General features: G+C 49.3%; 1 protein-coding gene across 4 annotated transcripts in view; it reads right to left on the reverse strand.

Moving 5' to 3' along the window:
* Window positions 1-18,455, reverse strand: part of ARHGEF6 (Rac/Cdc42 guanine nucleotide exchange factor 6) — a 39,818-nt gene that overhangs the window by 10,131 nt on the left and 11,232 nt on the right. For all 4 annotated transcript variants that reach the window (XM_027899730.1, XM_027899739.1, XM_027899756.1 and 1 more), the window contains 12 exons: window positions 15,460-15,587; window positions 14,842-15,043; window positions 12,201-12,271; window positions 10,719-10,813; window positions 9,145-9,240; window positions 8,194-8,316; window positions 6,778-6,916; window positions 5,300-5,359; window positions 3,029-3,175; window positions 2,129-2,215; window positions 1,120-1,198; window positions 134-267 (listed from right to left, as the gene is read on the reverse strand). In XM_027899730.1, coding sequence (XP_027755531.1) covers window positions 134-267; window positions 1,120-1,198; window positions 2,129-2,215; window positions 3,029-3,175; window positions 5,300-5,359; window positions 6,778-6,916; window positions 8,194-8,316; window positions 9,145-9,240; window positions 10,719-10,813; window positions 12,201-12,271; window positions 14,842-15,043; window positions 15,460-15,587 — 1,361 coding nt within the window. The remainder of the gene's footprint in view (window positions 1-133; window positions 268-1,119; window positions 1,199-2,128; window positions 2,216-3,028; window positions 3,176-5,299; window positions 5,360-6,777; window positions 6,917-8,193; window positions 8,317-9,144; window positions 9,241-10,718; window positions 10,814-12,200; window positions 12,272-14,841; window positions 15,044-15,459; window positions 15,588-18,455) is intronic.

Consider the following 18,455-nt stretch of genomic DNA (forward strand, 5'->3'; position numbering starts at 1 on the left):
TGTGACATGGTTACAAACAAAACTGCAGGATGTGCCTTACAGTGGTGATGTTACCTCAGTGCCAGGGTGCATTGCTGAAACAGAGAGCTCAGCCTGCACCGAGGAGCCCGGGCAGCAGAGAGGTGACGCTTACCGAGTGAGGGCTCCAGGACTGCGTCTTGGAGACGGTGCTGCACGTCCCTTTGGTCAGCCTCTGCAAGTGGTCAAGCCATTCGTGCAAGTCCTGGCTGGTGCTGCAGGACACAGTGATCCGCTCTGTCATGTTCCCTGTGGCAGAGGGTTAAATAACTGACTTTTTCAAACGGTAGAGACCCAGGAGGAAACACGGGGTGAGATCAGCTCAGTGCAGCAGCAAGCGGCTCCTCAGTTTGCACAGCCCAGTGGCTGCAAAAAGGCCAGGGCAAAGATAGAAACATAGAATCATAGAAGTATTAAGGTTGGAAAAGACCCCTAAGATCATTGAGTCCAACCATTAACCCAGCACTGCCAGGTCCACTACTACATTGTGCCTCTAAGCACCACATCTACACTGATGATGTGACTGCCCGTCCTGCTCCAGGCAACCACTGACAGCCAGAATGAGAACTGCACAGAAAGGCTAAGGGAACTAGTGGGATGAATGTTTGAGGATTACTTAATGTTGAAAGCAAGCAAACATGACATTTTCCTGATTAACAGAACCCTGACACCAAATGCCACCAGCGCAGACAGCTGCGCTGCAGCCCAGGCACTGAGCATGAATGTCTGTGTATAGTAATGAGATACAGTGAAGGGTAAAAATGAGAGGAACACTAGGAAAGCTCCCTGATGACCAGAGCTGCTAATCTGTCAATAAATGAGGTGCTCAGAGCTGCACAGGACGAATGATGGACACAGATGGGGCACACAGCCCAGAGCAGTGCTACTGGGGTGGGGAATTTGTCCCATACGAAACACTCCAGCCTCCAAAAGCAGCCAGAATCAGAGCTCAAGGGCACTGGTAGGAGGTTGCTCAGAAACTCAGGCAACACATGGTAAAAGAGCAAGAAGAAGAGCACGACGCAGGAAGGAGGACCAGTACTTCCAGTGGCAACTGTTGTTTGGACTGGGAGGACGGCTCCAGGCAGGGGCCCTACTGACCTGCGATTTCAAACATGTGCTCATTCCCTTCAGCATCTTCCAGCTTTGTCAGCGTCATTCCCGTCAGAGGCAGCTTTCCCTGGAAGAATTGAAGAGGAGTCAGTGCCTCCCAGCAGGTGTTGTTCTGCTTGTTCCTGCTGTTTCCCTTCTCTATGGGAATGGCCATTTAAAACTAATTTGTGAAGCCTCAGACTGCAGGAAGAGTCTCCTTTAATGTATGGATCTAGATTTCCCCGCACAACTAGGTCAAACCCCGGAGATGCGGCTCCCATGACAACTGAGTCATCCCGGCTCATCTGCCGCCCTTTCCCTTCACTCAAAGCAAACCCTTTTTACAGTTAAGTCAAAAGGATCAACTTCCCCTGTTTTTTCTGAAAGCCTTCCCTGTCCCTCTGATTTGCATGCTGAACTGCCTGCTAATCTTACTCCTACTAGTGGGTCAAGTCAGAAAACCCAGCGGAACCCTTCCCAAATCTTTCCCATCTCCCTTTCTGTGACAAATGACACATCAACACAAGAGCAGCCTTTTCCTGACAGTATTGATGGTTTCAGACAGCTGGAGAAAAGCCAAGCTCCCAACAGCCTGATGCCAGCCATTCAAATGGTGAAACATGAGAAATGCAGTTTTGGGGTAGCCCATGGAGTGGAAACTTTGGGCTCTTTACAGTGGGCTTTATAGTAGTGAAATATTCACTGAGAGTCAGATGGCTGGTTGTGTGGACAGCTGGATCAGGACACCTCACATACACAACAGCACATAGGACAACATGAGGGTTGTTTTTTCCTAATTTCACAGCATTCACTCACTAAATGCTGCTTAACCACTTGGCAGGACAAAGGTACTGAAAGTCCTGGCACCCATGGTAAAACCAAGCCCTGGTTTCCCAGGCTGGGGTATTTGCATCACAACAGAGAGTTTGAAGGACGCAGAGGATTTGAGTTTGATAAGAGCTATCTGATTTCCTTTTTTACACCAAATGCCTTGCAACTTCAAATTAAGCATGCCTACCTGATAGATGAACCCACTCATCCGTGGGCTTGCAGACAGCATCAGCAAAACGTTGGAAAACAACAAGAAATACCGCTCTTCTTTCTCCTGCAGGGATAAGAATTTAGGTTAGTCCAGTCTGCAATGCATCACAAGCACCTGCCTCCAGCAAACCAAACCTGTTGCAGCTGGAATCACAGCCTGTCAGATCACCCCCAAACAGATTATTTGGGCTTTTTTAATTTTCAGCATCTTATTTCTGTACTAGTTTTTCCTGCATAAGATTTTAGCCTGCATCCTGCTAATCCCCTTCCTATCACTGCGGAGCATCTCAGAAGACGTTTTGCCTCCCAGCATCTCACATCCCAGACCTGCATTACAGGTCTTCTCAGGGAAAAGTTTCTACATCAAGAAATTTGGTGATAACAGGCACCTTCCCACACCACACTGCAGCATGCACTGCTTTAACACCACTGGGGAAGGTGGTGGCAAGCACTGGTGCAACGCATTATGTCCAGGAGCACAGTTACGTCCAAAGCACATTCAACTCTGGACTGGGACGTCACAGCAGCCACCGTGCTAGGCACAGGACTTTTTCAAGTCACTCTCCTTTCTCAGAGTAAGTCACAGGGAAGAAAGAGGGAAATTAATGTGCTTTATGACACTGAGATACTTTTTTTGCTTCAAAAATGCAACACCAAATGCCTGAAGCCAAGCTCCCAGGGCGTCTGACTCACTCCGAAGATGTGCACAGTCCCATTGCACAGCTCTTCCCCAGATAAAATTATTTATCAGCACTATTTGTCTTCAGTTTCCTGGCCTGGAGTGAGAGGAGCTGCTGCCCTACATCACTGATACTGAAAGCAAGGGGGTATTTGGACACAATGCCTTTAGTCAGCAGAAGGACCTGACTTCACTCACCTCACTTCCCCCACACTGCACCATAACCTGGGACATGTAGATGATGTTTCCCATTGTTTTTATGTCCTCCCCTTCCCAGCGCTGGATGGATTCAGAAAGGATCTGCAGCTCGAGCTGTTTCCTCTTCCTCAGCTCCTGGCATTGCGACTGGGAATCACAGCAGAGCTTCATTAGCTGAAGGGCAGGCACAAACCCAAACCACCCAAGTTTCACCAGCAACACTCCCACAGCCCTGCGGGCTCAGGGCTGGTCATGTCAGGGATCAGGAAAGCCTGTTTCGGCTCTATTACACGAAGTTTGTTAAAAAAATCACACTCTAGTGATTTATGAAGTAATGACTATGTTCAAATGTCAAAGAAATTGCAAACTGCACTGAGTAAACTTTTCTTTCCAAGCCAGCCCTACCTCTGAGAGTACAGGGTCACATTTTCCAAACCAAGACAGCTGCAGAGTTAAATTTCTCTAGTTTTGCTACTGCTTGGAGAGATTTTGCCCATTTTGTCCAAACGGCAGAGTTGTATTTGCAGAGTCCCCAAGAATCAGATGGGTGGATATTTTCTAACCAAAATCTGCAAGCCCAAAAGCGGGACTCGGTGGTGCTGCAGAGTGGCACAAAAATAATCTACTGAAAGTGCTGTAATTGAAAAGACTACACCAATGCTCAGCAGCTGGGGACTGGAGGAGCTCCACGGAGTAGCCAGTCCCTGAGCAGCTCTCAGCAAGCAGAGGACAATGCTGACTGAGCAAAGACAGTCCTGCAAATCCAAGCAAAACTTCCTTTAACTGACCACTCTGCCAATGGGGAAAATTGCTGCAAAGCTAAAACCAGGCTCAGTTTTCACCAGCTCCTTGTTTTCTTCCAAACCCCTTTTCCTGACCGAGATTTTCCTCCTTTACACCTTAGTTTCATACAAACTCTTTGACTATCCAGGTCTTCGAAGAGAGAGGCTGCATTTGGTCTGTTCTGGAAACACACGCATTTGAACCAAATTGTGGGGGCTTCCTCTGGTCTTACAACTGTTGCATGTTTTGACGGCGTCCCAAGTGTCCCAAACCAATGTCCCCAGGATGAAAATCCAAATAAAAGCCACAGCAGTTTGTTGCAGTCTACACAGGGGCACCACTGTGAATTACAGTGGCTCTGTGGTCCCTCTCTGCCCATGCTTGGGAGCCTCCCTGGTCCTGTAACAGGACTACACGTCCATGGCAAGGGGCATCTCTGCCTGTGTAACCTCAAATCCACACTGAACCTCTTCAGTTGTGTCATAATGACATTAAATTACTCATCACCCAAGTACACATTTCAAGTAAACCCGTTCATCGCTTACGAGATTTCCTAAAGATTAATGACACCTCGTAATTTAACTGAGTTATTCCCCTGTCAGCTACCAGAATAAAAGGGAGATGAGTTTTTCTAAGTAAACGCAACATGATCGCCCTTTCCTGTTTTCTATGAACTTTCTCCTCCCCATCTTTCATCTGCACTGCTAAACACCGAAAACTGGCATCTGTTGTGCTAAGGAAGGAAGTTGGACCACAACTGGAGTGGTTATAGTGAAAGGTAGTGGCTACAAAGCAAGAGAGACTAAGGCCTTTTTAATAACCGAAAAAAGCTTTTCCGGGTAAAACCTTTGTGCACATGGATGGCTTTCCCCCCTCTGTTTCATGTCAGTGCAGCAGGACTTTGAGGGGTGCAGGTAACACAGCTCACAGAAATAGGTTTGCTATCTCTGACTCATCCCTGTGCTCTGTTCCCATTCCGAGCCACAAGTTACCTGCAATGTGGTCAAAGTACCCCAGTGTCCATGAGCAAACCTCAGCAAAACCAAGAGTTACTCAATGGGCTCAGAGGGGAATTTCTTGCTGCACCAGCAGTTGAGTCAGTCACGGCCGTGTTAACCTTTCCCAGCTCACCTCAACGAGCAAGGGGTGCTCTAGTTTCAGGTGGCAAATGATTAGGGAATGGAGGCAAAAGGAGATGAAAGGGACCCCGCTGCCACCACTGCCCGCACGTGGTTTTCAGCAGTGGAGAAGAAAGTCAGAGATTTGCCATCTCTGCTCTGGGACCACAGAGCCAGAGTGCAATTGCCAAAACACACACCCAGAGGAGCAGCTCTAGGCTTGAAAGTTGAAATTAGTATTCTTTATAACCCGTCTTTTCCATTCCAAAAGACCTTTCTTTCTAATGAGGAGACAAATGTCAGGCTTGACTCACTCTTAGTGAAATGCAGCCCTGAAATGGAGCGCTCTATTTTAAGAATTGCCACCTACCACAAGGGACTTGAAGGATGTGATGGCTTTCAAAACCTCTTCATGATCTGGATGCGCCTCCTAGTGAAAGGAGAGAAAATACCTCAGCCAGCAGCAGCAGCAGGACCCAACCTGAGCATCACCCACCCTGAGCATCACCCATCCTGAGCAGCACCACTGTCCCAGTACACCAGAGCTGTGGGGCTGAAGGTTCAGGCAGCACAGGCTGCAGGAGGGGGCCACAGTCCCCCAGGTACCTTCCCCACCATCCACCTCAACGTGGCATGGCTGAAAGCAGCTACTCAATTCAGTGATACCAATTTAATGATGCTCAGCCTGGAATGTGGGATGAGGGCTGCCCTGGGTGTATCTGCCCCATCACCAGCTGAGCAGCAGTGCAGGGAATGCTATGGTACAATACATCCACACTGCATCCATCTATACTGCATTCATCCATGCTCTTCCCACGGCATCACAGCTTAAACCTCAGCCCTACTGATTCATGCAACAAAACTCCCACACTCATCTTAGAAACTAAGAGAAACAGGTGATGTGTGTGTCCTCAAATCCACTGCTTACAGCATCCTGCAAAGAGCACGCTGTCCCTTCATGGGCATGGGGGCTGCAGCTCAGCTAAGCCAGGTGAGAGTGGGACAGGTAGGTCTGTGTGTGCCTACCCTGCAGACTCTCATGCTCTCTCCTATGCAGAAATACCCCTGGCTCAAGCACAGAGGTTTTAATCCTTTGGTTGGGTTGTGGATTTGAATGGTCACGGATAAGTGTGCTGAGTAATTAACTGGTAATTAAAACAGGAAGGGGGGGAAAAGCAAACCTGGTTAAAAATAGACTGTTACTTCTGTTTTCTTCACCCCCTTGCACCACCCCCGAGATTTGGAGAGCTCCAGCAGCAGAGATCTCTACATTCCCTGAGGGAAGGAATGTCCTGAAGCCAACCTGCCACTTGCCAAGAAAGTCTCTGTGCCCCTCGGCTGCTCTCCCTGCTCCCAGGACTCGCTCCTCCGCCCCCGTGTCTGTGCTGGCTGCCAGATGTACGTCTGCCTGTGCAGCTCTGCCTCCACTCAGGAGCACAAGCCTGAGGCGAGGGGTAGGAATGCGCCTTTGAGCCGCAGGAACGAGTGGCCAGGCTTAGGAATCTCATCAAACGATAATAAAAACTCTGATTTATTACCCGCTGTGCAAACAAATACCAGCTGTAGCCTGACCCTGAACTCTGCTTTTACTTGTGCTGGAAATGGCCCATCTTTGAGGAAGGGCTGAGGTGAAGAGCAGGCAATGCCTTCCCACAACACCCCCCTGACTCCTCCACTGCTTTCCCACTTTTAACCTGAAAGGTGGATAATGTCCTGGGGAAGTGGGACATCTCCTTGGAGAGGTGGTAAGTACTTTTAACCACATGGTGCTTACATACCAAAGGTGCCTCTTGCAGCTCAGAGGGCAGCTCTGGCAGCACCAAGGGGCAGAGTCTGCATCCCACCTACCTCCATGTGCCGCTCCAGCTCCTGCAGCAGTGTCACGTATTTGTCCAGCCTCAGGAAGGGTTTGCTGAGGCTCGTGGTTAGGATGAGAATTCCTGGGTTGGCCGCGCCCTGGCTCTCCATGAACTTCTCCAGCTCATCACTATAAATAGAGACGACAACAACAACAAAACAAGGAGGGCTCGCACCACTGAGGGCTGTGTTTGCTGCCTCCCACGCTCTCTCCCGATGGTCAGGGCTCTGCTCTGAGCTGTGCCTTCTTAAGGGCAGCCCAGACTCCCCTTCGAGCACCCCCCATCAACCCAGCAGGGCAGGCAGGGAGCTGTGAGCTTCCAGCCAAGCTCCCCAGGGATGCAGGGGAGGATGCTGTGTGGCTGCAGGTGTTGGAATGCACAGCCCCTGGGATGCATCAGTGCCAGCAGCTGGTCCCTGGGCACAGAGAGATGGCACAGGGCCAGGTGTCTGGTGGACAGTGTGGACTGCAGAGGCTGGTGCAGCAACATGTTGGGACCCTGCTGGGAGCCGTGACGCAGGTGTTAGCACGTCCATCACTCCAGAAAACATGGCTTGTGTGTGTCAGCACATTTGCTAAAGCTGATTCTTTGACTGATTTAAGAAATGGGGTCAGACTGAAGAACCACATAAATGAGTCATTTGCTGGAGCCAGGCTTTTCGTTACGCTGAATTAAAGCTGGATTTCACCAGGTAAGTTCCTGTTACAGAATGGGAAGACTTAAAAAGTATGGATGGGATCCTGGCATTCCCACTGCTGCAGGGAGGACAGCTAAACTGCACCAGGGATGACACAGTGGTAGCCTTTTGGCTTGGCACACCCCTGAGTACAACATCACATGAATTTGAGTGTTTACTCAAGTGGGAGAAAGATGCTGTTAAAATGATCTACCAGTGATCCTGCAAATCAACCATTTGGTTTAACAGCAATTAATAAACTGGGTAACTCTGGGTGACTCAACGACCACCTTCCTTCTGCAGCGATGTGCCCCTCACTGTGGTGCCACAGAGGAGCACCCTTCCACCTGCAGGTGTGTGAGCAGGTGGGAGTAAACAGCATCTGGAGGAGCAGATCTGAAACAGCATCTGGGTCCTTCAGCAAATAACAATTAGAGGAGATGCTACTGCCCGGGCTGGGGTTGCCTATTTTACCCAAGGTAGGATCCTGTATGTGCAGGCAGGATCAGCCCTGAACACAAGCAGCAATGAGTTGTCTCCACGCTAGAACTGAAAGGCTTTGCTGAAGAGCCTGAAGCCCCAGCAGTCTTCCCAACGGCAGGATCCCACGTTATCCCCTTGTCCTACTGGCAAAACACATCTCAACAGCCGTGGCAGGCCAAGTATCAATAAGAAAAGAAACATTTTAAAGGAGGGATTTCAGTCTGAAGCTCCTCCTCCCTCACTCACCTGTGCTGTGTGAGCACGTTGACGGCTGATGGGTGGTTTGCACAGTACGTCAGGTACAGGGAGCGGAACTGGGGCATCAGGTTCATGAAACAGCCTCCCACACGCTGCTGGTTCTCGGGGAGCCTACAAACACCAACACAGTGCCACACTGAGCCCCCTGATCTGCACCCTGCAGCTACGGCAACCTCAGGGACCTGCCCAGGAACCACCCGCTGCATGGGGACGTTCCCGGGGCACCGCAGAACCCAGCAAAACACCCACACCTGCCACCTGGGGAGGAGGAGGAAGGAGATCCTCAGATGGGTCTGGGTTTCTGTGGCACAGACAGTGAGCATCACAACTCAGTATCAGCCTGGGGCAAGGTGTGGCCCAGCCTGACCTGTGACACCAGCAGAGCTGCAACTGGGATGCTGCGGCCCATTGTGTCTGATGAGGATGTGCTGGAAAGAACTGGGGGCAATGCAGGGGTGGTCCCACTCTCTGGGCTGCCCGTGAATATGAGAGAGATGGAGAGAGAAAGAGAAGCCACAGCTTGAATATATTTCTAGTATTCAGTCTTTTCTCTCTCTTTTCAGCCCTTCCAAAAGACAGGCTGGGCTAAGGCTAAACATGTCTGTCAGCCTCCCTGCAGGAAATTAGCACCTCTAATAATTTGCTCTTTGCTTCCTGGCAGTTCCCGTCTTCATGCCTGCCAGATCTCCCACCCTGCATGTGCCTGCATCTTTTGTCAGGTCTAGTGACACTCTCATTCAGCAGATGCCTTAGCACTAAAAATGTCAGAGTTCCTTCTACCTTCCCTCCTGCCAAAGCACTACCTGCCACCTTTCTTCAATCCTGTTATTTTCTTCTATATTTAAGAAGTCTAAGACAGCACCCAGGAGGAAGATTAATGAACATGTCTATTATTTTTAGCTGCAGCTTAACAACCTTAGTGCTATGGCAGGGACTTACTTTGCAACTTCTTCCAAGGCTTGGTTCAGTGTTTGCTGGAATGCAGAGACTTCTTCCATGTTTCCCAGCAATGCTGCAATGTCCACAGTGCTGAGCCTGTGAGATTCAAATCACCAGACAGCATCAGAGATGTTGTTCTCAGGAGCATCCCCTTCATATTTGTAAGCGGTCCTTCCAAAAAGACCCAAGAATTTCTCATTTCCCAGACACACCATCGGACATGGGGAAACATGAAATTCATGATCTATGAGCTACAGACCACAGACTCCTGGAGAAGATGTCTGCTGCCAAGGATTATCTTAATTGGATTTTAATCACTTAATCACACTAATCTTCTCAGATGCTTAGCTATCTAAGAGGCACAGACAGATGGGATTTCAGCCAGGGGTGGGGAGGGCGGTGTGTGCACAGACACAGAGACAGCTTTGTCTTCAGGGATTCATTCTGTGGTTTCCCTATGGGACAACAGTCCTACACAGAGGCACCTCAGGTAAGGACTGCTTTGTTCCTTGAGTGAGGTTGGATTCTTCCTAGGCAAAGCTAACGTGTCTGCTTCTGTCATCCTCAGAGCCATCCTCATATTCATCCTCATAACACCCTCATTCAGGCCATTTGCTGCCCACAAGGCTGTGAGCATGAGAAATTTTCCCACATGAAGACTTGGGGGAGGGAGAAACGATTCAAACACAGAGGCCTTAGGACACCAGTCTCTCATCTCTCCAGACTGGATGATGTCTAAACATCAGCTCTCCACTCGTGACGCCCCAAGGCTGCCCAGTCCTCCCGCAGCGCACTCGGCTGGAGGGACCCCAGCTCATGGACAGGGTCACCGAGACGGCACCTCTGGGAACAGACAACTGTAAAGCTGAAGCAAGGAACGGGAGGTGAAGTCAATTGCACTGGGTCTTCTATGCAGGGTCAAACTATCGACAGAGACCTGCTGACAGGCAGCAGTGTGCTGCCCGTGGCTGCCTCTGCATCACCCTGCCCAGCACGGATGGGAAACATGTGGCCTTATTTCTGCAGGTAGGCCTGGAAAACCCCCCAGTCAGCCCAGTGTTGCTCAGGCCACAAGAGATGGCAGCGTGTTCTTCTCAAGTACAGAGGTACTTGGTGCCTGGACAGACAGGGACACAGGGGAGCCACTTCTGGCTGGATTCCACGAGAGGCCATCCTATCACAGAGGATAACCTGTCGTCACGCATGAAATGAAGAGACGATGGGGCTGAGAAGTCAAAACAAGGCAAATGACAAGGGGAGAAGCCATGCAAGGCACGCTGCCAGGGAACACACATGCTGGGACAGGCACACATGAGCTTGCAGATGGGTGGGAACAGCCAGCCCTCTCCCGGATGGAAATGCCCATTTCTAACACAGCCCAGTGCCTGCGTGACCACTGAGGAATAGGAAAGAGCAGAAACCTGCACAGCGTGGGCTGGTTTTCTGGTTCACAGAGAACTGTGAGGCTTTACAAGAGCAGCAGTAACAGTCCCTGAGCATTCAAAAGCAGGAAAGTAATGAACTATGATGGATTTTACAGGGTTCTCTCCACCTCAGATGCCCTTATATCTTACTTATCATAAGACTGGAGGGGTCTTAAGTAAGTTCCCAGAAGTGACTGTAGTTCCTTCGCATAATCTCGTTCTGTTTCCAGAATATTTTGCAACACCTAGAGTGAGAGACAGAGCACTGAGTAGATCTTTGTACTAGCGACTAGTCAAAGGAACATGACATCAGCTTCCAAATGTGGAAGTGCAGGGAAGTGTATTTTAAGTCCAGAAATTACACTTGTTAATGCAGAACCCAGAATGCTCAGCAAAGTCCTGGTGGGCTAATTTTGGGATTTTACTTTGCAAACTCGATGAGACCTGGAGAGTAGGTGTTAAAGGCTGCTCCTTCTTCTCTGGCAAAGCATGAAGACAATGTCAGGTCCAACCTGAGTTTACTATCTGACCCCTGAGAGGCTCGTGCCCTGACCCTGCATGCACAACTGGCTGCCAAGGTGTGCAAACAAACAACTTGTGCATGCACCCTGGGAGCACTGTTTGCACCAAGGCAGCACAATTTAAATGCAGCAGTGGCTGCACTAAAGATGGCTCCTGTAGCAGCTCAAGCCAGGACACAGCTCACTTGCCACTTCAGGGATATGAAGAGTTAGGTTTGCTCCTGCTAATCCATCTCTGCAGCCAATTCATCCCCAGCCTCATTACAGGAAAACCCAGTGCCTGCACCCTCCCAGTCAGCACTCAAGTTTCTCAGTGTGGATGAGCTTTAGAGATAGTGGAGGTGGTTCCCAGTTCTCTGGACATACTGTGACTGCTTTGCTTCGCTTGAAATATATTTAGACAGGCTGAAGAGCATGATTTAGCTCCAGCACTGAGAGCCAGGGATGCTCACATGCAGGAATCTTTGTTCTCTTACACCAGAGGGTTCACTCCAGCCTGGACACAGGGGGAAGATACCTGCCCCATCTTTGCTAGACCTCGTCACTCTGGCAGCAAGATGCAGAGGAGGTGATGTTTCCACACCCCTTCTATAGTCCCAGTTCATGGCCTGGCAGGCTGTGAACCTGCTCAAAGCTGAGCCTAGTTACCAAGCCAGGCTGTGAGCTGCAGAGGGCTGCAGCTGCTGGCAGAGGCACAGGGCAGGGAGCTCAGGGTGTAACATCTCCAGCCAAACCCAAGAAAGGGACCAGAGCCCTAATCTGGCACTATCTCCCCATCTTTATCAAGGGGAGATAGTCCCAGTCCACGGTAAGGACTGGACCAAAGACATTGTGCCTTGTTCCCCCACACTGATCTCAAAGCTGCCACCTCTGCTGAACTATCTCAGTTGCCTACTTCAAGTCTCTCCTTTTGACATTTGCAGCAACTTCCATTTGTGGTTTATTGCCTTGACAGTCTTGAATCAAGGGAATGGAAACAGCTGCATTTAAACACAGAGTCACATCCCCGATTGTTACGAATTGCTTCAATGATTTTTAAGGGAAGGAGCCAGTTCAGAAGATTAATAACATGCTACTTATTAAAATGTATGATCAGCACTTTAAAACTTACCACAGGGTAATAATTCTTTGTCAGCTGAGTGCTTTCGAGTCCTTTTAATGCTTTGGGAGAGAGTGGTTTATCTGTACAAAAAAAATACATCAATAAATAACAGTGCACAGCTCTCATTATTCCAGGAGGAAAAGACACTGCCACATCATGTCCAGCAGACATAACTTCATCCCTGTGAACACAAAACTTCAATTGCAGAGTTTGTTTCCCTGCTTCATAAAAGCTAGGATCAAACCAGAGGTGTGCATGATACTGATGGTGGCCAAGCGAGTCACACCAGCAGCTCTGCGCAGCCTCTGCCAACCAACTTACAGGTCTGCTCCCTGGCAGCAGCCCCGTGTCTGGCACTGTTTGGAGCTACAGTGTGACTTCACCTGGCCCACAAAATTTGGGTTTTAAAACTGTGTGTCTGTAAGAAACGACAGTTGCCATGTTTTGTTCCAGGTGATTCACAAGGCACTTGAAGCCAACCCTGATCAATACGTTGAACCATGATCCCTGAAGTCACTGCTGATGCAAAATCCTTCTCTGAATGAAGGCAGATTTCAATGAAAAGCTCCCACAAACCTGGAAGTCAGTTCTCACTTGGCATTTGCTAAATCCCTGCGGATGCCTCCAGCATGATATGTGTGCACACACACAGACACACACACACACAAGCCCCTGCTCTGCTTTTCCTTCACTAGAGAAGCTCATTCCCTGCCAGCAGCACAGCTTTCCCAGCTCTCCCAGCACCACATAGCACTGTTACTCTCTCTGGACTGGGACAGGCGGGCAGTGCAAGGCTGCCCAGCCCTGGCCACACTGCACACCTCGTACTGAAACACCTCAGAGCCCTGCAGAGCAGCCAGGCTCTCCTGTCTCCCTGCAATCACTCACAGAAGGCAATTACTTTCACACCGATAGCAGGGAAGAAGCCTGATATTGATAAATTTAGCCGCTGGAAGCTGCAGCTTGATGTACTGTCTAATTATTGCTCTTGTAGTGCTTCCTGTCACTTCCAGCCAGGAGCTCTGTGCCTCATCTAAAGACTCAGAGGAGCTTTCCTCCACACAGATACTTATTTCCACCCAAAGGGCACATTTAGGACACAGTGGAGGTACAGATACTGTTGAAAAACAAGTAACTCCATTTAGAGTGATAAGTCTCACACTGTGAAGGTGAGGAAAGCGCTCCCCCCCCAGCAGCGCTCCTGGGGAGGGTTCACTGATAGTCTCTGCATATATCACTTGGAATATGGCCACATCTCCTGAGCATGCAGGCACCAGGGGAATGAACCCTCCTTCCATGTGAAATGGATGCTGGAGAGAGGATATGGAGAGAAAAGCTCTGTAGATGTAAAAATCTGATGGGCTCTCACATCAGGATCTATGGGAGACTCTCCCTTCAGCGAGGTGCTGTTATTTCATACACCTCCCATCTGATTTTCCCCATAGGACTGAAGTTTGCTCTCCTGTGTTTAAAACATCTCTCTTCTCCCTTCACTGAGTTAATTAGTGATTCCTGGGTTGTGCCAGACAAGCCTTCAATCCCTGCTACAAAGTCCTGCTCTAGCTCAGACATCATTTCCCAGAGGGAAACAGTGGGAGATGAGATATTCTAACAATGATTTTTTCATTTAGAATTAAACAAAAACTGACCTAGTTCTGAGCACTCAATCATTAATTTTTTTCTTCCCTCCTTTGTTTTTTTTTTTTTTTTTTTTTTTTTGCAAGTGTGGGAGCAAGGATGTCTAATGGGGGCTGCACATTTTGCAGTTCTTTGCAGATCACTGCTGGCATCTCAGTGTTTGAGGCCAGGGCAGACCCTGAGCCATAAAACCAGCACCAAGCACACAACTGGTCTCTGTCCAGGGTAAGTCCTCAAGGCACATTAAGGAGTTAAGTTGCCTTTTGTAGAAAAACAGTTTACTGTCACGCAATGGCCTCTGATGAACAGGCTGAGCTACTTGAATGGATGTGTAACACCACAGGGCAGTTGGCCAGGGTCTTCATGTCATCACCCACCATGCCTGGGATGATCACATCCCAGAAAATGTTAAGGACACTCAAGACAAAGCTCAGTAAAGGCAGATGTCATCAGATGGATTGTACCCTCTCTCTTCCTTTCTCAGCATCCCAGCAGAAGAGGCATCGGGGGAAAATGTACCCTGAGGAATCAGCCATCACTACGGACAAAGCCAGGCACCGCTCCCTGTGGCCACGCAGTTTTTGTTGGATTGCACACCACAACGGTGAGCATCCCTTCCAGTGCTGCCAGAAATGGCAGGATCAAACACAAACACATGGCCTGACCGAGGTCTCTAACAAAAAAGCTAATTCTGTGCTCAGACACTGGAACGACCTGACAGCTCCACAGAACAAAGGGGAACCAAGCAACTGTTCCCAGCCTCATCCTCTGGCAACATCCCTGCTTCCGTGCTGATGGGGCTTGGGGGAGCACTGGGAAGAGGGTGAAGCAGCTCTCAAACGACTCATCCAAAAGGCTTTACCCTTCCGGCCTCGTTCAGCCTTCCATTAGCCCGGCTGCTTTAAGCACACAAATGGTTCTTAATAAATAGCAGCAATTTCCCAAAGGCAAAAGGGTCCTCACTGCATTATACTGCTGTCATTCAATCAGCCCTTGAAAGCAATTTGCTTACCGGTGGATTTGATTTCTCTGACGTAGTTGCTTGGGAACCAGCCTGTTTTTCCATTCAAGGTCCCTTCCCACCAGCCCCCTTCTTCAACCCGGGTGACATAAATAATGTCTCCTTTGTTAACGGAGAGTTCATCCTCATTGGTCTGCTTAAAATTGAACCTGGCCTTTACCACCAGCTGATGATTGCCATTCTCGGTCATCTCCTAAGGAAAGAAACATAGAAAAAACTCAGTAAGTCCTCCAAAAAGGCAGAAACCACTAGGACAAGCCATTGTTCTTCTTTGTTGTGACAGCTGTTTTTTCAGTACTGCTCTGTATAACAAGCAATAATGTCTTGCTGTTGTGTAAATACTCCCTCCAGAGGACCCCAAGGTCCCTCCCTCCCAAGCATTAATTTAGTTTCCCAGTGCAATGGATGGCAGATAAGAATCGTTCTCCCCACACAGAGGAGCGCTGTGGTTTGGAGAAGCTGCGAGACTCCCTCCAACCGAGGCAGCAAAGCCGCGATGGAGATCAGGGGAGAACAAGCCCCTCTGCTGTTCTTGACCCAGAGGTACCACTCACACCCCTCTGCTCCCACAGACATCAAACCCATAATCAGATGTTAAATAAGGGATACCACAAGCTTGGATTGCCTCCGTAACACCCTCGCTGACTGTGAAGTTGTGCCGTTGGACTCAGTCTGGGGGTCTCCAGCCGCAGAGCTACGAGATGACAGATGTGGACATGGCCCTTTGGGTGGCTGATCTGGTGAAACAAAACAACATCTGAGTTTTACCCAGCTGTCCAACACCCCTCCACATCACAGCAAAGCAAAGAGTAAAGCCTGTAAAGAAAACAACAGGCCACAGCAGCTGAAAGAGCGAGACAGCATCTCCAGTGTGGGTATTGCCAGTCAACAGCGAGGATGTTTTTCTGGGCTGGGATAACCCTTCCATCATGGAAGAGGTTGAATTCCATCCTGAGGCGCTCCTAGGTGGTGCCAGCCACACATCTAACTGCAGTATTTTTTTTTAAATCGCCCTTAAAACTGTAGAAAAGTAGAATGATACTCAGCCCAGTGATGCCCAACTGGGAATGCTGGAATGAATGAATGGGATCCAAGTAAGCACTGTTGAAGGTGTGTCAGAGTTTAGCTCTCCAGTGCTCTTAGGTCACCTCCACAGCTGCAGCGTGGGCTGTCCCACCGAGTGGGGAAGAATGCTGAACAGCTGGTCAACACAATTGCTTCTCTATTCAGAGGAGCCCTTCTGGGTTCATTATCCAGCTGAAACAGCCTAGGCACTATTTTGATTACTGTTCATGGACTGCTGCCATTAGCCATGTGAGAGAGGGATTCAAGCCATGCTGAGGAAGGACAGGAGTGTCATCCCCAGGAGATGGACAGCCCACAGAAAGGCTCAGATTGTCCCAGCAGCTCTTGGAGTTGCCTCCTTCACATACTCAAAGCTCCCTGCTTTGCAAACCAGTCCCCAGGCTTGTTCCTGCCCCCACCTGCCTGATGCTGGAGGCAACGCTGCTGCTCTGACACATCTGTTTTTATGATTAGTTATTTGCTTCTATATTAATACAGGAAATGTCACCAGAGGGTAAAAAATTTCCTGGTCACAACTATGCAGAGGCTGAGTCAGTGTCCTTTGTCACTAAGAGAAGTCCCAGCTCCTGCAGGACCTGGCAGTGCTCAACCCCAGACTCCTGCTTGATGCTGCAGAGGGGTAAAACCATGGGATTCAAGCCACCTCGTAATTTCCACTTCTTCTCAGCTACTGTACCCCACACCACGCTGTGGGACACGACTCAGATCACCTTTTTATGCGCCATAGTGGTCAAAAAATGCAACAGCAGATATTATCATCCCAGTAAACTGTGAAGGACTTTTAAGATTTGCCTTATAGCTTTGCTTCAGATTTTAGAACATTTCTGCACTCCAGAGCTGCTGGTTTCCACCTGCAGTGTGGACCTATCATGTCCACAGACCTCAAAAGCAGGATGGACAAAAGCAATCTGCAGGACTCACTGTGCTGGGTGTGCAAGTCCCTGGGTGACATTTGGAGCTCTTCCTTGAAAATGTTGCAAGAGGAGAGGGTGATCCAGCCAAGTGTGCACAGGAATAAGAAAACATAAACTCTAAGGCTGCTGCTCCCCCATTCTCCTCCTGTCTGAACGTCAACATGGAAAACTCATTCCAAAGGGGAAGTCTGGTGGGAGTTACAGGAACTCAGCTGGGCTTTTATTCTCCCCAGAGGGTTTTTGCTTCAATAGGAAAACACCTCATCCTTAGACTAGACCTGGAGCAACACAAACTATGAGCTCCTGGGGAAAGGACTTGTTTTGTCTCTCTCCAACCCCTTGCACAATGGGGACCAGGTCCATGACTATGACTTCCAGGTGCTGCTGCCTTACAAACCCCCAGCCATGCCATACCCACACACCAGTCTGCCCAGTCCGTGCTCTAGCAATGGACAACATCCATGATAAGTCCTGTGTGCTGTCAGTGAGTCAGTTTTCTCTTTCACCCTGCTCGTTACACAACTGCCTTACGACCACATGGTGAATTCCCAACTCCCTGGGCTGCAGCAACAGCAAAACCCCTCTGCATGGAAAACCCACTCTGCCAACAGAGTGGGTTTTTCTCTCTGAAGCATCCCGGGATTTGAGCAGGAGTGGTTTTGGCTGCTCCTGGCGACTCACAGGCCAGAGGGGTGGCTGGCTGCCAGTGTGAGATGTTCTTCCCCTGATTCCTTCTGGAAAGGGAGGGCGTAAACCACAAGTCCAGACTTCGCTTGTTCAAGTCATCAGCCACAGTCCCAAGGAAATGACTCGGTTACTGTAGATTTTATGCTTCTCCCTGCCCCTCCCAATCTTCCAAAGCTTTTATAAATATCTGCAGCAACCTAGAAACAAATGTAAAACTGACTTTGACAGTTTGGCAGGGAAGTGTATCATTTATATTGCATCATGACAGTGTCCTATTTTATGCCTGGTCCAGCATGGAACACTGCTGCCATATGTTGCTTAAACTATGGTTAAAATAGCTGGGTTTTCTGCTCACATTCCTACACTATTTTTGGCAGATGAGCCTCGTCTGATCCAGCACAGCTGGTTTTCCTCCCCTGCCCTCTCGCAGATAAAAGCATTGAGCTCTGTATTGCTGTGTTTTGATGGACAGCTGGTGAACTACAAGTTTATCCGCTACAAATGATGCCTCCAGTTATTTGCATAACAAGATCCACGAACACACAAGGATTTGGACTTCAAATGGATGCTCTGAAACACATTCCCACAGCGTTTCCTTAGCTGACACCTACTCCCCTCTGCCTCTGACGAGGGTGTTGGGATGCAGCAGCACTGCAAGTGCTGGGATGCACAGGCCTGCCAGAGCCTTGGCCATGGCAGGAACTGCAGTAGCCAGCACCAGGCTTGCCCTGATGCTCCATTCAGCCCTTGGCCTCTGACGAGACGGGCAAACCGGACCATCTGCAGTGGCGGTTTGTAGGACACAGGCTCCTGCTCCCCAGGAACTCGGCCAAGCCACTAAAAAGCAAATGTTTTAGACATGTATTTATTTTACCCTGTACTTTTCCCAAGGGTGCTCTCTGCCTGAGCAGCTAATTA

The sequence above is a fragment of the Empidonax traillii genome, unplaced genomic scaffold (assembly GCF_003031625.1).
Source record: "Empidonax traillii isolate 1590-97213 ecotype Southwest subspecies unplaced genomic scaffold, ASM303162v1 scaffold20:size5563877, whole genome shotgun sequence".
In the NCBI taxonomy this organism is placed as follows: Eukaryota; Metazoa; Chordata; class Aves; order Passeriformes; family Tyrannidae; genus Empidonax; species Empidonax traillii.